At 40.7% G+C, this 25,188-nt stretch overlaps 1 protein-coding gene across 8 annotated transcripts in view; it reads right to left on the reverse strand.

Moving 5' to 3' along the window:
- Positions 1-25,188, reverse strand: part of LOC138738785 (RCC1 and BTB domain-containing protein 1-like) — an 83,740-nt gene that overhangs the window by 46,810 nt on the left and 11,742 nt on the right. For 4 of the 8 annotated variants that reach the window (XR_011341734.1, XM_069889707.1, XM_069889710.1 and 1 more), the window contains exons 1-3: positions 19,474-20,064; positions 13,347-13,542; positions 992-1,142 (exon numbers count right to left, since the gene is read on the reverse strand). Coding sequence is in view for 7 of the 8 variants with exons in the window: in XM_069889707.1 (XP_069745808.1) it covers positions 992-1,142; positions 13,347-13,472 (277 nt within the window). In the remaining variant the exon portion in view is untranslated. Of the gene's footprint in view, positions 1-991; positions 1,143-13,346; positions 13,543-19,426; positions 20,065-25,188 lie in introns of those variants that run through there. The other 4 variants (XM_069889706.1, XM_069889709.1, XM_069889708.1 and 1 more) reach the window with 3 other exon arrangements.

The following is a 25,188-nucleotide window of genomic DNA, read 5'->3' on the forward strand; positions in this document are numbered from 1 at the left end:
ACTGTTTTTTGACATGAACTTTCCTTTTTTCATCATTTTTAGATTCTTGATGTGTTCCCATGTTCTCTAATTTTATTCAGGTGATTCTTTTGGAAGTTTTCTTTCGTTAAATCTTGGGAGGTCTGAGATTCTGCCTCCTACCCTCTCCACATCACCCCTTCTAGCTTAAACATTTTTGATTGTTATAAATTAGTACGAATTGGAAGCCATAGGATGTAAATATAATAATTTGATCCAATTGATAAAATCTGGTCCAAAATTAATTCCATTCTACCCGATCTACGACTCCAGGCCACAGCAACGTGGCTTACATTTAACTGCTCTCTCAAGTACACAAAGAAGTTGCTATTTCCCACGTTTCTTGGATGACGACAGCTTGTACAACGACTACAGGTTCATGGATAGGAAATGTTTTGAGAGATGCAGTTAAAAGGTTCAGATAGGCAACTTGATAGGCTTGTGTAGGTTGGGCCAAAGGAGCGGTTTCCTTGCTCTGCAGCTTTACGACTCAACATCGTCAAGGATCAGGCAGCCCATTTCATTAATATTCTAGACACAACCTTAAACATTCATTACCTTGACCAGTGGCATACTGTGAATGCAGCAACACCAGCATCCACCTGAAGCTCCAATAGCAACTTTACAAAGACAGGTAGGTACATGCGCGCGCGCACATACACACAACCAATGTTTTGGGCTTGAGCCCTTCATCAAGGTGTGAACAAAATGTCAGAAGGCCATCCAAAAAAAGGCATTGGTCATTATCTTTGCTACATAAAGTACATTGTTTTTGTGCTTTTACTCGAAATTATATTGATTTGTTACAATCATCTCTGGATTAAAATCCTGGAGTACTGTATTCAACAGCACTACGGAAGCAGTCATAGCAATTTAAGGTAATAGTTGACAAACATTTTCTCAATCAATAGTTAGGAGCAGATATTAAACACTGGCCTTGCCAAAGAAGCCCCCATCAAAAAAGCTTGTTTACCTTTAGTAGCAAGTAAAATATGTGGTCCACTTCCATAACTGAGAGATATTATCTTCTTCCCGCACAAAACATCAATTTTCTTTGGTATTGTTATATTCTGACCGTCTCCAATTCCCAAGTTGCTACTACAATTCACTCCAAGTGCAAATACCTGGAAGAGTAAGGTTGTGCATAGTCACCAAAGAGAGAGTACAAGGTATTTGTTAAGATAGAGCACTCATGTTATGGAACACTTCACCTTCTTATCTGGGTAAACTTCCTCAACTGGGGCACCAAACAAATATAGTGAAGAGAAAACCAGCTGCCAATAGCAGCATCTGCACATATAATAAATTCATTAGAAAAAGTCAGTTGGAACTATAGCCCTATTCTTAAATGTGAGAATGGTTAATGTTAATCTTAAATGTTGGTACAGGACAACCAGCTTGATGATATGACATGATGATACATGTAAATGACATACTCTCATGTGATATCATACATACAACGATTTCAATTAAAAAAGTGCATATAGTCAAAAAGTTAATAGTGATTCCAAAAAGGAAGGACACATTTGATCAATCATATTGAAATCTTCAAAGATTTAACAAGTACGGTGTGCAAGAAATATGCATAGTATGTTTGGAATTCAAGAAATCTTCAAGATGTTGTTTAATATGCAAAATATTTTAATCTCATATTGATTGTGGAACAGAATAAATTCCTTGGACACAATAAATGCATAATTTAGGCAGGAGCTTTGTAGGTGGGGCTGTTCGAAGAACTACAATTAAAACTTTTGGAAGCAGGGATGCAACCAAACAAATTGCAATATGGCACAAAATAGAATGCAGAGAGCAGGGGTTCAATGATGTGTTGGTTTCAGAAAAGTAAGCCTGATAATTGGGAGTATTTTTGAATTGGATGATTATGATCTGATAATGAAAAGAAAGACAGAATATTAGAGTAAACTCGCAATTAACAGACTGTAGCAGGTATAATTGGTTGCATTAAAAAAAAGACTAGAAATGCAAATTTGCTACCTTGCAGACAGTTGAGAAAATTTATAATTGGGAGCAAGGATAAGTCCCAAGTATTTGCTGATGTAAATCCCAGAGCTTTGAAAAAAGTGGCTCTGGAAATGTTCCAACTTCCAAATTTTTATTCGTTCTAGAATGGTTTCTGCAGATTGAAGCGTAGTAAATGTGACCATACTATTTAACAAAGAGAGACAACAAATTCAGGGTTACTGCCATACATACAGTGCCCTCCATTTTGTTTGGGACAAAGACACATTTTTCTCCTTTATTTGCCCCTGTGCTCCTCAGTTTAAGATTCGTAATCAAACATTCGCATGCGATTAAAGTGCACATTCCAGATTTTATTTGTATACATTTCAGTTTGACCATATAGAAATTACAGCACATTTTATACATAGTTCCCCCATTTCAAGTCACCATTATGTTTGGCACATATGGCGTCACAGGTGTTTGTGATCATTCAGGAATGTTAAATTACTTCATTGGTGCAGGTTTAAGAGAGCTCCACTTGCTTCTAGGCCTTTGATCACCTTTGGAATCAGCAGTTGCCATTTTCAACATGAGAACTAGAGTTGTGCCAATGTAAGTCAAATTATGAGGCTTAAATATAAGAATAAAACTGTCAGAGACATCACCCAAATTTAGGATGACCAAAATCGTCAGGTTGAAACATCATCAAGAAAGAGCGTACTGGTGAGCTCAGTAATGTCAAAGGAACGGGGAGGCCAAGGAAGACGACCACTGCTGACGACAGAAGAATTATCATCATGAAGAAAAATCCCCAAACCCCTGTCAGACAGATCAGGAGGAAGGTGTAGATATGTCCACAGAAAACTTCAAACGGAAATACAGAAGCTACACTGCAAGATGCAAACCACTATTTCGCCACAAAAAAAATAGGATGGCCTGATTATAGTTTGCCAAGAAGCATTTAAAAAAACCTACAGAATTCTGGAAGACTTGTGGACAGATGAGACCAAGATTAACCTCTATCAGAGTGATGGCAAGAGCAAAATGTGGAGGCATAAAGGAACTCCCCAACATCCAAAGCATACCACCTCATCTGTGAAACATGGTGGTGGGGGTGTTTTGGCCTGGGCATGTATGGTTGCCACAGGTAATGGCGCCCTTACCTTCATTTTGCTGATAGTGGTAGCAAAATGAATTTGGAAATGTATAGTCATTTCTTATCTGCTCAAGATCAAACAAATGCCTCCAAACTCACTGGATGGCATTTCATCCTACACCAAACATTAAAGCAACAAAGAAGTTTTTCAAAGCTAAAAACTGGAAAATTCTTGAATGGTCATGTCAGTCATCCAATCTAAATCTCATTGAGCATGCCTTCCATGTGCTGAAGATAAATTTTAAGGGGACAAGCCCCCGAAATAAGCAGGAGCTTAAGATGACAGCAGAGGCCTGGCAGAGCATCACTAGAGAAGATGCTCAGCACCTGGTGATGTCGATGAATTACACATTTCAAGTGCTCATTTCATGCCAGGGATATGCAACAAGATACTAAACATTGACTACTTTAATTTACATAACATTGCTATGTCCCAAATATTGTGGGATCTGAAATGAGGGACTCTGTATAAAAAGTGCTGTAATTTCTACATGGTCAAACCAAAATGTACACAAATATCCTTATTAAAATCTGGAATGTACATTTTAATCACATGTAAATTATTTGATTATAAATTATAAACTGTGGAACAAAGGGGAAAATAAAGGAAAAAAAATCTTTGTCCAAATATTATGGAGGGCATCATATAGTGGGGAAGAAGCTGGAATCCATAATAAAGAATTATAATATCAAGACAATTAGAAAATAATATGATTAACAGAGTCAACATAGATTTATAAAAGAGAAATCAATTGACTAATCCTATAGTTTCTGATTGAGTAGATAAAGGTGAACCAATCGATTTGGTGTATTCAAATTTATAGTTGGTTTTTGATGATGTGCCACATAGAATATTGGCAAACAAGCTTCGAGCAAATGGATTAAGCAATAATAGATTAATATAAATTGACAGTTGATCAATAAATAGAATACAAAGGTTAAAAATAACACTATCTTAAACTGGCAGGCAGTGACTAGTGGTTATATCAGGGATCAATGCTTGGACCCTAGGACAACCAGCAATCACAATTGACATCATTAAAGGGGCGATGAGTCAGCATGAGAGAGACGGAAAACTTGGCTGAATGGGGCACTAGCAACAACCTTGCACTCAATGCCACCAAAACCAAGGAGCCGATTATTGATTTCAGGAAGGGAAACCCAGAGGGGTATGATCCAGTGATCATTGGGGAATCAGAGGTGGAGAGGGTGAGCAAATAGGAGTCACTATTCCAGAGGATATTTCCTGAACCCAACACACTAATGGCATCGTGAAGAAAGCACAACAGCTCCTCTACATCCTCAGAAGTTTACGAAGGTTTGGTATAACACCGGAAACCGTGGCAAATTTCTACAGATGCGAGGTGGAAATTGTGCTGGCCGGTTATATCACGGACTAATATGGGGACACCAATAGTCCTGAACAGAAAGCTCTGCAAAAGGTAGTGGACACAGACCAGGACATCACAAGCAAAATCCTCCCCACCACCCAGAACATTAACAGAAAATGCTGCCGTCAGAGAGCAGCAGCAATCATCAAGGATCTACACCACCCTTCACACGCTCTTTCTCGCTGCTACAATCAGGAAAGAGGTATAGATACCACAAGACTTGCACCACCAGTTCAGGAATAGTTGCTACCCCTCCACCATCAGACTCCTCAGCCAGAGACTCATTTAAGAACTCTTACTTTTGCACTTCATTGATTTTTTTCCCCTCTCTTTACATTTCTTTATTTGTTCACGCATCTTCTGGAGGATAGTATTTTGGCACTACCAACAAGTGTCGATTCTGCCTCACCCACAGGAAAAAGAATCAGAGTTGAAAATGATAATAAATCTGAACTTTAATTTGTGAGAGACCCAAACACAAGATTATTAAACTTCATGACGTTGTGGAAATATGGGTCGTGAGATTTCAAGTCAATAATGGATAAACTGTATTGGTGGCATGCGACATGACAACTGGAGTAAATGTGAAAAACAAAGGTTATCCACACTGGTAGAAAAACATAAATGCTGAGTACTTTTTAAATGGTGAGATACTAGAAGGCTTTGATACTCAAAGGAATTTGGGCTTCCTTGTACATAAGTCACAAAAGAAACATACTGACTGATATAGTAATGATTAGGAAGACAAATGAAATACTGTATTGGCCACTATTGGAAGACCACTTGGTTACATATCCTCTCCAGGTTATGAGCATCCAACCCATGAACACCCCTAAAGATAAATGAGATCCTAAAACATTTTTGAATTAAAAAACCAACAATGCATACATACATTAATTCCTATGAATGACAGAACTAGTTTCCTCTCTCTCCCACCCCCCCCCAAGTTTTTAGTAGTTGTTCTTACTTAATTCAGCCTGAATTTTATGAAATGTGATTACATTGTTACTTTGATGCAATTTGTTTGGGATTATTAGTTATAGGTTCTCCTCAATTGAGGTCCATGTTCCATTCTGACCTACTGGTTGTATCTCGAAATGGATGCAAGTCAGAAATGCACTTTATCCATGTTATTGTTCATCAAATACAACATGGCGGCCACCAAGCCCACCTCTCGCAGGTGGTAGGCTACCCCGCCAACCTCTCACAAGAGGCATTATTTTCCATAGATAGGCCCCGACTTTCACTGTAAAAGCCTAATTTTTATATTTTTTCGGTCATACGTACAGATGGCCATGTCGCAAAGATGGTAAGTTGGGGAATACTTGAATAAGAAATAGGAGCACGTGTGGACCAATGACATGGATGGGAGTAGGGATGAGATCCTGAAGAGGGAATATTGGAGATTAGGTAAGTTAAAGAACAGGACCTCAAGGGTAGTAATCTCAGGATTGCTACCACATGCTAGAAGTTGTGGCAACTTCCTGTTCCTACCCTAATCATAGAGCACCAATGGCATAGGGATTACTTAAAGTGGTATGTGAGTGAAAAGAAAAAGGTTGAGAATCACTGCTCTAAATTCATCCCCTTTATTCCTAATACTCCTAGCATTGAAATAGACACATTTCAACCCCCACCTAATTGGCTGCATTTATGTTTTGTTCCCTGTCTGTCCTTCATCACCAACTTAAAAACACATAGCATCATGCTTTTTTTCTTCTACCTTAATCTCTGCACTCACATTCTGATTCCCACCCACCTGCCAAACTAGTTTAAACCCTCTCCAACAGTTCTAGCAAACCTTCCCACCAGGTTATTGGTTCCCCTCCAGTTCAGGTGCAGCCCATCCTTTTCGTACAGGTCAGACCTTCCCCAGAAGAGATCCCAATGATCCACAAATCTGAACCCCTCACCCCTGCACCAACTCTTCAGCCACGTATGTGAGTGGGAAGGGAAGGTTGAGATTTGCTGGTCGAGACCCAATTGTTATTGAAATATTTTGTTTGAGAAAAATAGTAATTTCCCCATTTCCTTTGGAGATATGAAACCATGTACATAACAAGTCAACTAGGTACGATTAAAACAGTGGTTTTCAAACTTTTTCTTTCCACCCACATAACACCTTAAGCAATCCATTACTAATCACAGAACACCTATGGCATAGGGAATACTTAAAGTGGAATGGAGTGGAAAGAAAAAGGTTGGGAACCACTGCATTTGAGGTATGCAAGAGACTTAGACAGACACGTGGATGAAGCAAAAATAAAGGGTTTCAGGGAAGGGTGGGTTTAGTACTAGGGATACATGGGTTGCACAACATCGAGGACCAAAGGGCCTGCACTGTGCTATAGTGTTTTATATTCTTCAATGTTCTATGAGTAGGCCATCAGGGCATTCAAGCTTGCTCACCCATTCAATAAGTTCACAGTTAATCTGGCTGTGGACTCAGATCCATCTATCAGCCTATTCCCCATAACAATCAATTCTCTAACTGTGAAAATCTGTCTTAAATATATTTAATGAAACTCCCTGCACTGTTTCCAGAGCAGAGAGTTCCATAAATTCACTGCTCTCTGGAAAAAACAATTCCTCCTCAGTTCTGTTCTATCTACTGCCCCAAATCTTGAGGCTATCTCTCTTAATTTCCGTCTCACCTAACAGATGTTAAAATTATTTATAAAATATCTTGTATTTTGTACTAGTTTACCTTTGTCATCAATCCTCCATTTCCTTATTGGTTGCTTAGTGGTTCTTTGTTGCACTTGAAAGAGTTCCCAATCTTTCAATTCTCCATTACTTTTGGCGACTTTCTATATACGAATTTTTAGTTTGATGCCTTCCTTTATTTCCTTGGTTATTCAAGGCTGGCACTCTTATCCCTTACTGTCCTTGCTTTTAATTGGAATATAATTTTGTTGAACATTGTAAAATCTTCCATTTTTCCTCAACTATCCAGCCATATAGCCCGTTTTCAGTCTACACTAGTCTACTTCCTCATCCCTTGTTGAAGCATAACACATTAGTTTTAGATTGAACTATTGCACCCTCAATTTGTATGAGAAATTCCATCACATTGTGATCTCTCTGAGAATGAATCCTCAAAAAAAAACTTATTTACATGTAACCTCCAAGCAATGATCAATTATCATTTTCTCTTCAGAACATAAAGTCATATTGCACAGAAACAGCCCCACAGATCTAGCTTGTCCATGTCTAACAACCTGTCCTCCTGCTTTAGTTCCATGATTCCTGCATTAGCCCCCTACCCCTCCAATCTATGCTATTAATCCAAGGTTTCTTAAAGGAAGCTAATATACCTGGCTCTAACACATTGTCTGGCAGTTCTTTCCATATGCCCACCATCCTCTGAGGTAAGAAGCACATGGTCCTTCTAAATCCCACCTTATAGTTATGTCCTCTTGTCTTGATTCTCCTATTCATTATTCACTTTAATGATGCCCCCGATGATTTTATAGGCCTTAATAAGTACCCCTTCCAACCTCCAAAGTTTTTCCTAGTTTTTCCAGTCTCTCACCAGAACTCAACTACCCTAATCCTGGCAACAACTTTGTGGGGATGCTGAAATCACTTAGAGTAATGGCTTTGTTATTTTTACAGACATCAGCAATCTTTCTGCATATTTTATCCCCTAGGTCCCGATGACAGTTTGGTGGCCTACATGGATATCCATCAAGGTGACTACTCCTTTCCAGTCTTTAATTTCCACCCACACTGCTCACAAGAAAGATGACTGTGATATCTTCTTTGACTAACATTGCAAACCCCCCCCCCCCCCAACCATCTTTTCTGACTATTCCTATTACATCTGCAACAAACATACACTAGAACATTGAGCTGCCAGCCTGGTCCTCCTCCAACCATATCTCTATTATGGCTACAATATCCCATTTTCAGAACCTATCATGCCCCAAGCTCACCTGCTTTCCCTCTCAACCTTCTTGCATTAAAGTAAACACAACAAAGTTTACCTGTCTTACCTCAATGTTCTCCACCATCCTGTTTGGATTCAATGTACTTCCTTTGCCTTCCTCATCATCATCAATCTTTTCAGTCCTTTACTCTCCATTTTGAAATCCAAACCCTCGCCATATCTAGTTGAAAACTTCCCGAATGAGTCCCGCACATCTCCTCGCCAGAATATTGGTCCCCTCCAGTTCAGCTGTTACCAATTTCTCTTCTACAGGTTACCTGTTCCAGAACAATCCTAATAGTTTATATATCTGAAACCCTCCCCACTGCACCAACTGCTCAGCCACATGTTCATGCATTCTATCCTCCTATTCCTACTTTCAACAGCACGTGGTTTATGTTATAAGTAAAACCTTTTTTTTGGGTTGATCTTGGAAATTTCTTAGAACAGTTTACAGGAATTAAATTTCCACAAAACCCAGAATTATTCTTACTGGGTAATATTACAGGGATAAGACCTAGATTGAAACTATATAAACATCAAATAGAATTTGTTAAAATTGCATTGGCAGTGACTAGGAAATGTATAGCAGTTGTATGGAAGTCGGATTCACATCTAAGTATGGCTCGTTGGAACACAGAAATACATAACTGTATTCCCCCTCAAGAAAATTACCTATAACTTAAGAAATAAGTACGACATATTTTTATGTTTGCTGTCCATATTTATGATTTTCAGGTGTAAATTTGTAAGCTGTGTTCTTCCTAATCTTTGAGACCTGCATTGATCTTCTCCAAAGAAAATTAAATAGAATATGAATTTATGATCCGTGGAGCATGTGGCACTTTTCAGCGATCCATTCTATTTCCTTTTCTTTTGTTCATTCCCTTTTTTTCTATATCTATCTTCTCCTTTGGGGTCTTTTCTTGGGTGGGTGGGGGTTGGGTGTAACCATCATGGAGTAAATACTGGATCAACTTTTGTACTCGTATTCTTTAATTTGATAATTGATTGCATGATTGGTCAAAAACTTCAAATAAACTATTTAAAATGGAAACATGACAGTTGAGCAGAGTGTTGGGTTTTGAGCAGAGTGTTGGGTTTTGAGCAGAGTGTTGGGTTTTGAGCAGAGTGTTGGGTTTTGAGCAGAGTGTTGGGTTTTGAGCTCACAAAATAATCATAAATCAGACCCTGAAAGTATTGATTGACATAATTGTTAGGAGAAAGCAAAGAGTGTTCTTGTAATTCAATACAAATAAACAAAATTAATTCAGGAAACTTTCTTCAACGGTGTCAATAACATTGACGTCATTGGTGCTACTGCTTTATGTCATTTAGCAACAGAAAAACAAGAAGTCAATTCATGCCTGTTGCAATGCAGTCCACAATAGACAGCAGAATTGTGTGAAATATATAAAGTTAAGCCGATAAAATTTCACCTTGGACCTTTTTTTAAAAAAAAGCACGTGGCACTGATAGTAATCCAGAGATTCCCACCTTGGAAGCCCTACTTTTTAAATCTTCATCTAAACCCCCTAGATTCATTCGGCAGGACCTCAAGCCATTCCTTACCGATCTCATTGGTACCAATGCATATCGTGACTTCTTGCTGCTCTCCTACCTTTTAAGAATACTGTGGATTTGATCTGATATATCCCTGACCCAGGAAGTAAAATACCACACAGGAGTCTTGATCTTTATCATGGAATCTCCTGTCAATCCCTTTGACTATTGAGTCCCCTACTACTATTGCTCTCTTTTCCTCCCCTCTTACTTTCTTAGCCTCAGAACTACACTTGGTGTTAGAGATATGACTGCTGCAATTTTTCAGGCCATTCCCCAACAGTATCCAAAACGGAAAACTTGCACTGAGGAGGATGGCCTCAGGGGGTTCATACACTCTCAGGCTACATCCTCTATCTTTATGATGGTCTCACAGCTCCTCTCTGTCAGCACCTTCTGCGAAACCACTTCACTAAAGCTCATCTATTATGGCTTGAAGATCCTGAATAGTCTGCTGTACATCCAGCTGCAACAGGCTTTTTGATCTGCTCACTGTGAGACTCTATTAAACAATGCAACACCCATTCATACTTCAAATCCATCAAAACCAGCCATTGAGCATGGGTCATCGTCTTGATTTGGTATGACTGTAATTGGTAGGGGAACACCATATATAAATATTGGTGTTAATTGACCTTATCTGAAGCCATAGAAAAAGAACCATAGAAAACTAAAGCACAGAAAAGAGGCCATTTGGCCCTTCAAGTCTGTGACGAAACATCATTCCACTAGTCCTACTGACCTGCACCCATTCAATAACCCTCCAGACCTCTCCCAAACATAGGAGACAAGGAAAAGTATTAAATGGCTATTGTTAAAGACAAATCTTTACCACATACACATTTTAGGACAAGCCTATTTTGTCAGTTAACACTCTGGCTATTTTTATATCCCTTGACATTGGAACGAGAGATATACGTATTTTGGGTGTTTTCAATTTGGTGCTCAGATCCCCTCAGACTAGCCACCAGTATCAAATACTGAACTGGATTCTGTCACTTGGGATGTCCTCCCATTGTGGGACAGAGATGAGTAGAAAATTCTTCACTCAGAAGGTAATCTATGAAATTCTCTATCCCACAGGGCTGTGGAATCTCAGTCATTCAAAACAGATATAGATAAATTTCGGGATACTGGAAGAATTGAAGGTGATGCAATGGGACACAGATGTTTTGGTCAATCAGACACATTTAATACTGAAGCAGGCTCAAAGGGCCAAATGATGATGAAAATTTATTGTCATATTCACAAACACAGATGCACCAAAATTCTTACTTTCTGAACCACACAATATACACCAACAACACACACCATTTTATACAAATGTATAAATTGAATTACTACAATATCCCACAAATGCTATAAATTAGATTAACACAATACAGCCATATATCGACTTGCATCCAAGTTACATTCTGGAAATGGGGATGTGAATTTATTTGGGTGTGAATTGATCATTATAGGTGAAATATACTGTTCAACACAAGATAGTATGACACACATATTTACCTAAACCTCTATATTGTATATACACATGTATATATGCATACATATATTAAAGATTTCTATTACATATAGGTACTGTAATATATATTAGGTGTATACTGTGTACCATTACACAGGTGGCAGCACATCACTTTGTTTCGGCCTTTGAGACCACGTGTCAAATGTGTGATGTGTGAATTAACTTCCACTAACGCCTGCCCACATTGGTCCCGGTGTAAATTTAAACATTTTTATTAAGCCCTTATGGTGACCTCAGATGTATCTGCAATCAGATGTTACTTAATTGGGTGTAAGTTGGGCTATTGCTGTGGAATAAACTGAATTATCACAATGGCCAACACCTGCTCCTGTTTCTCATGAACAAAAAGAACAGAAGCATATTGATGTGGGATAATATTTAGGATTCTAAGCTTAACATTTTCTTTGCTATTCTGATTTTTGAAACCCATATTTTGTCCCTTTACAATATCTCACCACACAGATTTCTCATTTTGTTCTTTTCTTCTCTTTCCTTTCCCTGCAGCTAACAATCATTCACTTCTGGAATTTTTCTGAAGGTCACCAATCCAAAACACGTTTCTCTCTGTCCGCCCTGAAACATCATTTCATTCTGTGCAAATGCCAATTACCATTTTCTCTTACTCAAGATCAAATAAGAAAGATGGGTAGAAGCAAGTTTCCAGGGACATAAACATCAAAGTCAGGATCAGCGCCGAGGGGCTGGAGGCCATTTGCAGGAACTTCCCCCCCCCCCAAAATGAGGTATTGTGACCCCCCCACCCACTTGTGGCCATTGCCCCTCCCCCCAAAATGAGATATTGTGACCCACAGCCTAGCATCACTAGTATCATTACCCATAATCCCTCATGCAGCTGGAACCACTCTGCCAGTGCCAGCACCTGGGAAATATGCATGCCTGTCACCTGCAATGCATCACGGCAAGGTTGACGATACAAAGCAGAAGAAATTCCTGGGGGCCATGGGTGAGGAGCCCATGGCATCGCATTCATCCATCCTGCAGTGCTGAGGGACTGTTAAACTGGCCTTTGTCTCCATGTTTACGGAAGGTGTTCCCCTGCGCTGCTTTCCTACCTGCCACCAATCAGGGTGTCGCTCGGAGGAAGTTCATGGTAAGCAGCTCTTTATTTTTTACTTTGTGTGTGTGTGTGTGTGTGTGTGTGTGTGTGTGTGTGTGTGTGTGTGTGTGTGTGTGTGTGCGCGCGCGCTCGCGCGCGCTGTGGTGGTCTGGAGAACCACTATTATATCTGGTTGTATAAATACAGGCAGATGATAATTAACTGAACTTGAATTGCAGTGTAGAGTCTGAATTTGAGGTTTTCCAGTATGCGAACTGGGAAATCTCCTTAATGAGGCTGCACCAGTTAAAACTAGGGAGGAATAGTGGGTCCAAGCACTCTAAGTGGAAAGGAGACTTCTAGGGAGAAGAGTAATTTAAATGCATTCAGTTGTGCTTTTGTAATTCTCCAGCATTTGTAAAAGATACTGAAAAGTGGCTACAAGTATGAAAATTTGGGGAAAAACAGCTGATGAGACTCAACATTAGAACAACAAATCTATTCTAATGTTATGCCTCCAGGTTAGAGCTACTAGGCTTTAGATCTCCCCCACAAACTGATTAAATGGTTTGATGAGGAAAGAGAGATTGCTGTAATGAGTCAAGGCAAGAACACAAAAGGAGAGCCAGTTACTTTTGCTACCATTAAGAATGTTTTAAGTAAAATTCAGTGTTACTTAAAAATATCAGAGTCTTAATTTCAAAGGGGGAAAAAAAATTGATACTAAAAAAATAATGACTTACATCATTATCTTTTGTTACGTAGATAGCTTCAGTAGCTGTAGTGCTAAAAACACATGCTTGACAAATTGACTGGAGTTCTTGAGGGGAAAGTAAGCTGAACACAGGCCACTTTTTAACATCCACCATGACGAGATTCCTAGGTAGAGTTGATTAACATGATCATCCAGTCACATCTCCTCCACAATGCAATCGGGACCTGGAAGAGAGGAGTAAACATTTTCATGCATGTATCAAGCAACGCCAATCAGAGTAAAATAACCTCACAGAACCATTGTAATCAAGTTTAAATATACAAACTGTAAGAAACAGGATCCTTTATTGGTCATTCAGTGGAAATGGATTTCAAAAGCTGTGTTAATACTCTCATACACCTTGGATTGGGTTATTGAACAACGGCATAAAATCCAATTTTTTGCAGCAATAAAACATAAAAAATGTAGAATGGTTAAAATAGTGACAAGTCAAGAAAATCAAGAATTCAAAATTTCATAAAACTCTGCAGTAAAATAACCAAATTAACTAGAAATACTTCTTTAAAAATGTTAGAATGTTTACAATAAAACCAAAAGGAGTTCTTTCTTTACCACAGATAATTGTGTAAATCAGGACAGTAGACAAGTCTGGTCTCAAAAAAATCTGTATATGGATCAGAGTACAGATCATGTTTGCGAAATCTACTTTTGTGTCAGAATAACTTTCATTTAAAGGTTTAGCTATTTTTCCTCAGAGCACTTGCAAAAGTTTCAAGACATTATTCACTGTCAGAACTGTAAACACAAAGTCTTCCAGAATAAATACATGACAAGCTATATTATTGAAGATTGCACAGAAAGGGAACTTAATTTGCAGAGGAAAAGTGAAGCAAACAGATTGGAATGACATTATGTTAAAACAAATGGCAACGCTAACTTCAACTCTAAAAATTCAAATAACATAAGATTAAAACATTCTTTGGCTTGGCTTCGCGGACGAAGATTTATGGAGGGATATGTCCACGTCTGCTGCAGGCTCGTTGGTGACTGACAAGTCCGATGCGGGACAGGCAGGCACTGTTGCAGCGGTTGCAAGGGAAAATTGGTGGGTTGGGGTTGGGTGTTGGGTTTTTCCTCCTTTGTCTTTTGTCAGTGAGGTGGGCTCTGCGGTCTTCTTCAAAGGAGGTTGCAGCCCGCCGAACTGTGAGGCGCCAAGGTGCACGGTTGGAGGTGATATCAGCCCACTGGCGGTGGTCAATGTGGCAGGCACCAAGAGATTTCTTTAAGCAGTCCTTGTACCTCTTCTTTGGTGCACTTCTGTCTCGGTGGCCAGTGGAGAGCTCGCCATATAACAATCGTCCTCCATTCTGGAGACATGACCCACCCAGCACAGTTGGATCTTTAGCAGCGTGGATTCGATGCTTGTGGACTCTGCCAGCTCGAGTACTTCGATGTTGGTGATGAAGTCACTCCAATGAATGTTGAGGATGGAGCAGAGACAGTGCTGATGGAAGCATTCTAGGAGCCGTAGGTGATGCCGGTAGAGGACCCATGATTCGGAGCCGAACAGGAGCATGGGTATGACAACGGCTCTGTACACTCTGATCTTTGTGTGTTTCTTCAGGTGGTTGTTTTTCCAGATTCTTTTGTGAATTCTTCCAAAGGCACTATTTGCCTTGGCAAGTCTGTTGTCTATCTCATTGTTGATCCTTGCATCAGATGAAATGGTGCAGCCGAGGTAGGTAAACTGGTTGACCATTTTGAGTTCTGTGTGCCCGATGGAGATGTGGGGGGGCTGGTAGTCATGGTGGGGAGCTGGCTGATGGAGGACCTCAGTTTTCTTCAGGCTGACTTCCAGGCCAAACATTTTGGCAGTTTCTGCAAAACAGGACGTCATGCGCTGGAGAGCTGGCTCTGAATGGGCAACTAAAGCGGCATCGTCTGCAAAGAGTAGTTCACGGACAAGTTGCTCTTGTATCTTGGTGTGAGCTTGCAGGCGCCTCAGATTGAAGAGACTGCCATCCGGGCGGTACCAGATATAAACAGCGTCTTCATTGTTGAGGTCTTTCATGGCTTGTTTCTGCATCATGCTGAAGAAGATAGTAAAGAGGGTTGGTGCGAGGATGCAGCCTTGCTTCACGCCGTTGTCAATGGAGAAGGGTTCGGAGAGCTCATTGCTGTATCTGACCCAACCTTGTTGGTTTTTGTGCAGGTGGATAACCATGTTGAGGAATTTGGGGGGGGATCCGAGGCACTCTAGTATTTGCCAAAGCCCTTTCCTGCTCACGGTGTGGAAGGCTTTGGTGAGGTCAACAAAGGTGATGTAGAGTACTTTGTTTTGTTATCTGCACTTTTCTTGGAGCTGTCTGAGGGAAAAGACCATGTCAGTAGTTCCTCTGTTTGCACAAAAGCCACACTGTGATTCTGGGAGGACATTTTCGGCAACACTAGGTATTAGTCTATTAAGGAGAATCCTAGCGAAGATTTTGCCTGCAGTGGAGAGCAGCGTGATTCCCCTGTAGTTTGAGCAGTCTGATTTCTCGCCTTTGTTTTTGTACAGGGTGATGATGATGGCATCACGAAGGTCCTGAGGCAGCTTTTCTTGGTCCCAGCAGAGCATGAAAAACTCATGCAGTTTGGCATGCAGAGTTTTGCCGCCAGCCTTCCAGACCTCTGGGGGCGATTCCATCCATACCTGCTGCTTTGCCACTTTTCAGTTGTTCAATTGCCTTATATGTCTCTTCCTAGGTAAGGATCTCATCCAGCTCTAGACTCAAGGACTGTTGAGGGAGCTGGAGCAGGGCGGATTCTTGGACTGAGCAGTTGGCACTGAAAAGAGATTGGAAGTGTTCTGACCATCAATTGAGGATGGAGATCTTGTTGCTGAGGAGGACTTCGCCGTCTGAGCTGCGCAGAGGGCTTTGGACTTGGGGTGAGGGGCCGTACACAGCCTTTAGTGTCTCATAAAAACCCCTGAAGTCGCCAATGTCGGCGCTAAGCTGGGTTCGTTTGGGCTCGCCAGATTAAAACATATAATAAACTAAAATATAGTGGAAAATTTTGGAAAAAATAGAAACGTAGTAATGCAATAGAGTGTTTACAGCTCTTTCATCACTGGTTGCAATGATGTATCAGAAGCAAGCAACCTTTGTTCTGCCATGGATCTTAAACCTAGATCTTCTTTAGTCTTGGAATCTGCAGTCTGATTCATTATTTCTGGCCTGGTTTGTTGGATGCAATGAGCTCATTTTCATCTCTGGGCATTTTTCCACTAGAATCTTATTCAGTACATGTCACGACACAAGACAATACCTATACAGCAATTAGTTTTACTATTTTGTATTGATTTAATTTTCCCCATCCTTAGTCAACAGCACTATGGGAGCATATTCACAAGGAGGACTCGGAGGTTCAAAGTCTCAGCTCAACATCACCTTCTCACGAGTGACCAGGGATATAATCATATAACCATATAGCACAGATCAGGCCAGTTCGGCCCTACTAGTCCATGCCGTAACAAATTCCCACCCTCCTAGTCCCACTGACCAGCACCCGGTCCATACCCCTCCAGTCCTCTCCTCTCCATGTAACTATCTAGTCTTTCCTTAAATATAACCAATGATCCCGCCTTGACCACGTCGGTCGAAAGCTCATTCCACATCCCCACCACCCTTTGCGTAAAGAAATTTCCCCTCATGTTCCCCTTATAATTTTCCCCCTTCAATCTTAAACCATGCCCTCTAGTTTGAATCTCCCCCACTCTTAATTGAAAAAGTCTATCCACATTTGCTCTGTCTGTCCCTTTTAAAATCTGAAACACCTCTATCAAGTCCCCTCTCAATCTTCTACGCTCCAGAGAAAAAAGCCCGAGTCTGCACAACCTTTCCCTGTAACTCAAACCTTGAAATCCTGTCAACATTCTCGTGAACCTTCTCTGCACTCTATATTGGCCTTAGCAAAAATGAATAAGTTATAATGTACATCTTTGATTGGCTTTTATTATTTCAGGAAGGTAGTTCATTAGATGGCTTACCTTACACCTTACTTTTTAGTAAATGAGGAAATACAAAGTATTTAGATCATGAAATACAAGGATTTAGATCATGAAATACAAGGATTTAGATCATGAAATACAAGGATTTAGATCATGTCAATGAAGGAATATTGATATATTTCCAAGTTGGGAAGATGGAGATGTTCACCTGGGTCTGCTACCCTTGCCTTTCTTGGCTGTAAGGGTTGTGCATTTCATAGCTACTGTCACAGTAATCAAGGCAAGTAACTCTGGTCCATTTTATTGATGGTATGCACTGATCTCATTTTGCACTGATGATGAAGGAATTAACATTTAGGATTATGAATATAGTGCCAAACAAGCAGGCTGTTTGTTGCCAAATAATGTAAAGCTTCTTGAATGCAGAGATTAAGCTTGAGAAGGTGCAAAAAATATTTTTGAGGTAGCTGAGGGGACTAGATGATGTTATTAAGAGAGTTTGGATAAGATGGGACAGTTTTCCCTGCAGCAAAGAAGCCTGAGGGTAGGCCTGATAGATGTATACAAGATTATGAGGGGCATAGATAAGGTGGAAAGCCACAGATTTTATCCCCCTCTCAGGGAATGCGAGGTAATAAATTTAAAATGAGCAGGGAAAGATTTAAAGGCAATCTGAGAGGCAGCTTTTTCAAAGAGAGGATGTTGGGTATATGGAACGAGCTTTCATAGGAAATGGTGGCGATGGGTGCAATTACAACATTTAATGGACAGCATCATGGATAGGAAAGGTCAGGATGTGGGTTAAATGGAGGCAAAATAGACTTGCTCAGGAAGGCACCTTAGTCAGTATTGACAAGTTGGGCCAAAAAGCCTGTTTCCATGTTTGTATAGCTCTATGACTGAAGTTAACTATATCAGATAACCTGTATTTATTATTTGTATCAGAACTGGCCAGCTCTGAAAGGTTATGAACTTGTAATGTTAATTCAATCTTACTTTCTCCTAAACCTGATAGGTATTTCCAACATTCTTTTATATTTCAGATTTACAGCACTGCAGTGTTTAATATTGCACAGTTCCAGGATTGGGTTGCTCTCTTCTCCAAGTTATTATTCTTTCAGAAAGATTAGTTGTGATTGGCTTTTCCAACATTTTTACGTCAGTTTCTTGGTCTCCACCTATCCCTGATAGTCCCTTCATTGTCTCCATACTAACAGCTTTTTAAATTGAAACACGCCTGTCTTTGTAACTCTTTCAGGATCAAGGATAATTTGCAACTGTTCCTGTTGTGGGTTCTGAGCTGCCCAATGAAGCCAATGTAGGAAATGTGCACTTTTTCACAGAAGGGCCAGTTGGGAGTTTGGTGGGGCAGACAAGTGTTTCGTTTGTGAAGTGATACTTTCTTTACATTTGTCCACTCCCAATGCATGGCCTTGAGGCTTTTCCAGTACTATCCCAAATGCTCCATCTTCTCTTTGAGTAACCATGGTCAGAAATTTCCAGGATTCAATGGGGAAGTTGGTTTTATTTTCGTGGAGCTGCTAATAATCTCCCTCCATAGCACACGGAACACAAAATTTAACTCCAGCAAAGACAAACGTCGCTGACTGAGAGTACGAGCACCTCAGTGCTGGGTATAGAAGGTGCTAAAGTTGGTTTATGTACTATGTCCAATACTTACAGCAAATTACCACAACATATTCGCCATTCTGTTTTTTAGTGTGACATTCTAGATCTGAAACCCAGCCAACTTCAATGACGATTTTGAATCGTAAATCTATAAACACCAAGCAGAGTCCAGGATACAGATAAACAGGAATTACACAACAAGCTTTTGCACTCCACCTTTTCATCTATTTCTTCAAGAACAATGATTCAGTTAGAACCTACTCTTGCAAAAATAAAACAAGAATATTGCTAATACAACAGAGAAAAGAAAGCCAACGGGGGCCACTGCACCAGCAACCCAACCCTATAGCTGGGGGTCAGCCCCTGCTTCCTCCTGGCACCAGCTCGCCCTGTGACTTTGCTCCAGAAAACAAGGGCTGGAGTTGAAAGGTCATCAGAATCCAGTTATAACTCGGCAAATTGCCACCAGCATTGTCCCTCCTGACCTTATGTTTCACTGGGTGGGTGAAAGAAGAGAGAAACGACATGTTACCGAAAGCTTCCAGCACACACACGATCTGCGCAGCGTCAGCCACTTCCTCTCCAGGCCAGGGATTGATCGACGAGCCGGGTTGGGGGGGTCGCTTCATCCATTACTCGGCGTTCCCTTCGAGCCGCGGCGCACTAACGTCCCGCCAACGGGGGAAGGGGAGGGGCTTGCATCGATTGCTGCATTGATCGGCCTTCGGTTCACCCCTGGTGGTCAGGCACGGGGCGGTGGTGCCGAGTCTGACGTTTCAAGGCTTATTGCCTTAGCCTTTCATCAATCACTTACTGCCCGGTGCCAGACCCGTTGTGTCTCTGCTGGTCTAAAATCAATACGATTATAGCCTTGCCCAGCTCCCCTGGGTAACAGCTTTTAAATGTGGCAAGCAGACGGAGATCGCCTTGTTCCTATAATTCATCCACATTGAATACAATGTTGCACTGCAGGGCCCAGTTAACCCAATTGATATCTTCCTGTAGACTAGGTTCATTCTTGCCAATTGTTGATCAAGTATATTGTCATTTGACTGCACAAGCACAACCTGATGAAACCAAGTTCTCTGATCCTCAGTGCGAAACTCCCAGACACATACATTAAGGTTACGGGCCCAGAGGACCCCAAAACCTAGCAGCAATAGAAATTCACCAAGACAAATGGCTACTGATGGGGTGATATGTAATTACACCACTAGGACACCAGGGGTCACGCTGATGACCTTGTATAGAAAGCAGTCCAGAGCTACAGTCTAGCCTTCCAGGTTAGACTGTACCTCTTAGTGTACATATTAGTTTATTAAAGCTGTCTTACACTCGCACTGCTATTGTGGTTATTGTCAGTACAACTTAAACAAAAGTAGTTTTTAATTTTATTTAAACATAAAACAGGATCAAACTTTAACTTACTATTAACTTAACCCCCTTCTAATTCTAAGTGCACATGTACGTAATGTGTAAAAGTTCTTTGACTCACAGTCCAATCTCACTTCTCAGTCTTTCAAGTGCACCGGGATCAAGCAATCCTTATACTGCGCACAGAATTGAACATTTATGAATTTTCTGGTGCTTAAATGGTTACCGCTCAGGAAGGTTTTTGTTCGATTCAGAGAGAGATTCGTTGCTCGTTGGACACACACAAACTGATTTACTTCCATCAGTCATTTCACTGTCTTCCCAAAGAAACATGACCCATCAGGGTTTTCCAAATGATAACCTATTCTTCTGCAGGCTACCACAGAGTTCCTTTTTTACCCCCCTTATTTCAGGTGAAACACTCAAGCCAGCCATTTCCTCTTGTTTGGACCACATGAGTTTTGAACAGGTTGAATTCAGAACTTACAACCTGTCTTCAAAATGGGTTTGTTTAAACAAGCAACCAGCTTGCTATGCTGTCGAAACCAGTTTTTTTCTCTCTCTCTGAGAGAAAACCTCTTTGGTCTCTCTCCTCTCTCTCTCTCTCTCTGCTTGCAAAACCCAGAACCTCTTACAGGGCTCCCAATCTTAGAAAAGATCTTTATCAGCACAAACCCTTTCAAGCTCTCTCCCAAAGCAGTGTTTATTGTCTTTGCAAAAAGACTTGGAGACCAGACTGTCTGGCTTTAGCGAAGCTCTGGCACTTTAAATGAGATTGGTTCTGTGAAGCGTTCGTGTTTGTTTGTGAACTACACTACCCCCACAATCTATCTACTTCAAAAACATATATATACAATATAAAATATGATTAAATCTGTCACAATACAGAATATATATGCAGGACAAGTATACAAATAAGTATACTTGTATACAAGTATACAAATAAATAAATAGATGTTGTTTGGTAAATATGAGAGTCTCAGATGTTAGTGTGAGCATTTAATTTAGCCCTTCAGCAGTCTCACTGCCAGTAGGAAAAGCCTGTGCTCCTGCTTGGTGGTGTTGGCTCTGATAACTCCTGTATCTCTTTCCTGACACGAACAGCTGAAAGATGCTGTGTGCAGGGTGGAACGAGTCCTCAACAATTTTTTGTGCCCTCTTCAGACAACAACCCCAATAGATTATATATAGAAATATATGCCTGGCACATCTGGTTAGCTCAATGGCTCATCAAACAATGGCTTTACAGTGCCAGCAATTGGGACTGGGGCTCGAATCCCGTGCTGTCTGTAAGGAGTTTTACATTCTCCCCATGTCTGCGTGGGGCCCCAATTTCCTCCCACTGTGCAAAATATATCAGGGTGTAGGTTATTTGGGTGTCATTGGGCAGCACAGGCTCATAAGCCAAAATAGCCTGTTACCGTGCTGTATACCTAAATTTTAAAAATCAAATTTACATCATTGGGGGGCAGTGGAGGGGGGGGGGGCAAAGAGAGAGACTTCAGTGATCCTCTCTGACACTCTTATGATCATGTGGATTAACCTTTGATCCATTTCTCTGCAGCAACCGTACCACAATGCGATGCAGTTGGCAGAACACTCTCAATAGAACTCCTGTAGAAGACTGACAGGATGGTGGTCGGTAGCCTTGCTCGCATCAGTCTTCTAAGTAAGTGCAGTCACTCTTGCACCTTCCTGTCAAGTGACGAAATGTTGAGTGTCCATGATAGGTCACTAGTTAAGTGAAATCCAAGGAACTTAAGTATTCTCCACTCTCCACTACAGAGTTATTGATGTGCACCCCATTTATATATCCCATGCAGTAGCAAGAGGCCTAGAACTGAACTCAAGGTACTCCATGTCAAGAGTCCATACTATTTCTACTATTACTGATTCTCCTTATTACTTTGTATAAAATTGCCCGATTGCTCAGCCAATTATAGAAAGGATATATTGGGTTTGGAGGCAATGCAGAGGAGGCTCACAACATTTATTCCAGAAATGAGGGGTTTAGCTTATGAAGATGTATTGAGTAGGTTCGGACAATATCATTAGCGTTTAGATATTCTGGAAATATAAAATTATGAAAGGAATAGATAAGGTAGAAGCAGAAGGTTATTCAACCAGCAGGTGGGGATAGAACTAGGGCTCATAGCCTGGATTCAAAGGAATAGATGAGGAGGAATTGTTGCTCCCAGAGACTGGTGAATGTGTGGAATTCTCTGACTAATGAAGCACTGGAGGTTACTCATTCGATGTAATTAAGACACAGATAGATTTTGAAATAATAGGGTGATTAAGAGTTATGGTAAATAAGCAATAAAGTGGAGCAGAGTCCACAACCAGATAAGCCTTGATCTTAACGAATGATGGACGAGCTCGATGGGCCAGATGGTCAACTCCTGTCCCTATTCATTAATGTTTCTATCTGGCTGTTTCAGCAACTCTGGCAGTGCCACCATTTTTTCAAGGTGCTCCTCTCTGAATAACTTGTTACCTAAATTAATAAATATGTTCCATATATGGTTATACGAGAAGGATCAGTCGGGGTTTGTTTAAAAAGAAGATCCTTCAGAAAACGTAGCTAGATTACTTAGTGTAATTCATTTAGCACAAAAAGAGGTGATTTGAGTGTTGCAGAGGCCTTAGATGCAGAAAAGGTGTCTGATAGATTAGAGTGGGATTTTTTGTTTAAGGTCTTAGAGAAGTTTGGATTTAGATCTAATTTTTAAAATTGGAGCATTATATAATAGCCCTAAAGCTAAATTAGTAACTAATGGGCAAGTGTCTATGCCATCTAAATTAACGAGATCAAGCAGACAAGATCGTCCTTTATCACCAGCCTTATTTATTTTAGCTTTCGAACCACTTGCCCAGGTAATTTGCTCCGATTTACGAATTAAGGGCTTTAAGATGGGTCAAGAGGAACATAAAGTTAGTTTATTTGCAGATGATACATTTGACTGACCCTGAATCATCCTTATGAAGATTATATGCCCAATTGGAAGAATATGTAAAAGTTTCAGGTTATAAAATAAATTGGGATGAAAGTGAATTTATGCCATTGACAGTAACCATATAAGTTTATGGCATGGAAACGGGCCATCTTGGCCCTTCAAGTCCACTCTGGTTCACTCAAACAACTCCGCTAGATCTCCCCACCTATTCTCCGCCCATAACCCTCCAACCCCCTCTTATCCATGTATATATCCAGCCTCCTCTTAAATGAAAGAATTGATTCTGCCTCAACTATTTCCTCCAGAAGATTATTCCATTCAGCCACCACTCTCTGAGTGAAGAAGCATCCTCTAATGTTTCTCCTAAAATTTTGCCCCCTTACCCTCAACTTGTGTCGTCTTATTTCAAACTCCCTTGCCCTCAGGGGAAAGAGTCTGTTTATGTCTAGTCTATCTATTCCCTTCATAATTTTAAACACCTCTATCAAATCTGCTCTCAACCATCTATGTTCCGATGAATAAAGTCCTAACCTCTTCAATCTTTCTCTGTACTCTAGGTATTTTAAGCTAGGCAACATCCTTGTAAATCTTGTCTGCACCCTCTCCACCTTATCTATATCTTTCCTATAATTTGGAGACCAGAACTGAGCACAATACTCCAAACCTGGCCTCACCAATCCCCTAAACATTCGCAGCATCACTTCCCAGCTCCTATATGCGATGATTTATGAAGGCTAACATACTAAATGCCTTCTTAAGCACCCTCTCAACATGGGAATCCAACTTCAAGGAAAGCTGCACCATAACCCCAAGATCTCTTGGTTCTTGTGCATTCCCCAATGTCCTCCCCTTCACTGCATAGGTCCTATTTTTATTATTTTTTCCTAAATGAAGCACCTCACACTTCTCTACATTAAATTCCATCTGCCATCTTTCAGCCCAATTTTCCAAACCAAATCCCTCTGTAATCCCTGAAAACCTTCCTCGCTATCCACCACTCCCCCAATTTTTCCCATCGACTGCGTATTTACTTACCCAGTTAACCACTCCATCATCCAAATCATTAATATAAATTATGAACAATAGGGGACCTAGCACTGATCCTTGAGGCACACCATTCGTCACAGGCTTCCATCCTGACAGACAGTTGTCCACCATGACACTCTGCTGTCTCTCCTCCAGCCACCTCTGAACCCATCTTACTATTTCTCTATTAATCCCTAGTGATTGAACCTTCCTTATTAACCTTTCAGGTGAAACCTTATCAAAAGTTTTGCTAAAATCCAGATAGACTACATCAACTGCCCTACCTTTTTCATCCACTTTTCTTGTCACTTCTTCGAAAAACTCAACAAGGATCGTCAAACATGACTTCCCCTTCACAGACCCATGCTGGGTCCTCCTGATCAATCCCTGCCTATCCAGATATTTATATACACCATCTCTAAGAATACCCTCCATAACTTTCCCTACCACTGAAGACAAGCTTACAGGCCTATAATTACTTGGCCGACACCTCGTGCCTTTTTTAAACAATGGAACTACATTAGCAACCCTCCAATCCCGCGGCACCACAACCTCCTCCAGTGATTGTTGAAAAATCACTGACAGTGCCTCTGCTATTTGCTCCCTGTCCTCCCTTAACGTCCTGGGGAAAATCCCATCAGGACTAGGAGACATCTACTTTTACTGACCCTAGAAGCTCCAAAACCCTCTTTTTACTAATCCCTATCTTTTCCATAACTAAGCCATTTGCTTCACTTATCTCACATAGTCCAATGTCCTTTTCCTTCGTGAACAAAGATGAGAAAAAAAATCATTTAATATCTCTCCCATCTGATACGGTTCCTCGCACAGTTCACCGCTCGCATTTTCCAGTGGTCCTATTCTATCCTTAACCCTCCTTTTACTATTCA

The sequence above is a fragment of the Narcine bancroftii genome, chromosome 7 (genome assembly GCF_036971445.1).
Source record: "Narcine bancroftii isolate sNarBan1 chromosome 7, sNarBan1.hap1, whole genome shotgun sequence".
Lineage (NCBI taxonomy): Eukaryota > Metazoa > Chordata > Chondrichthyes > Torpediniformes > Narcinidae > Narcine > Narcine bancroftii.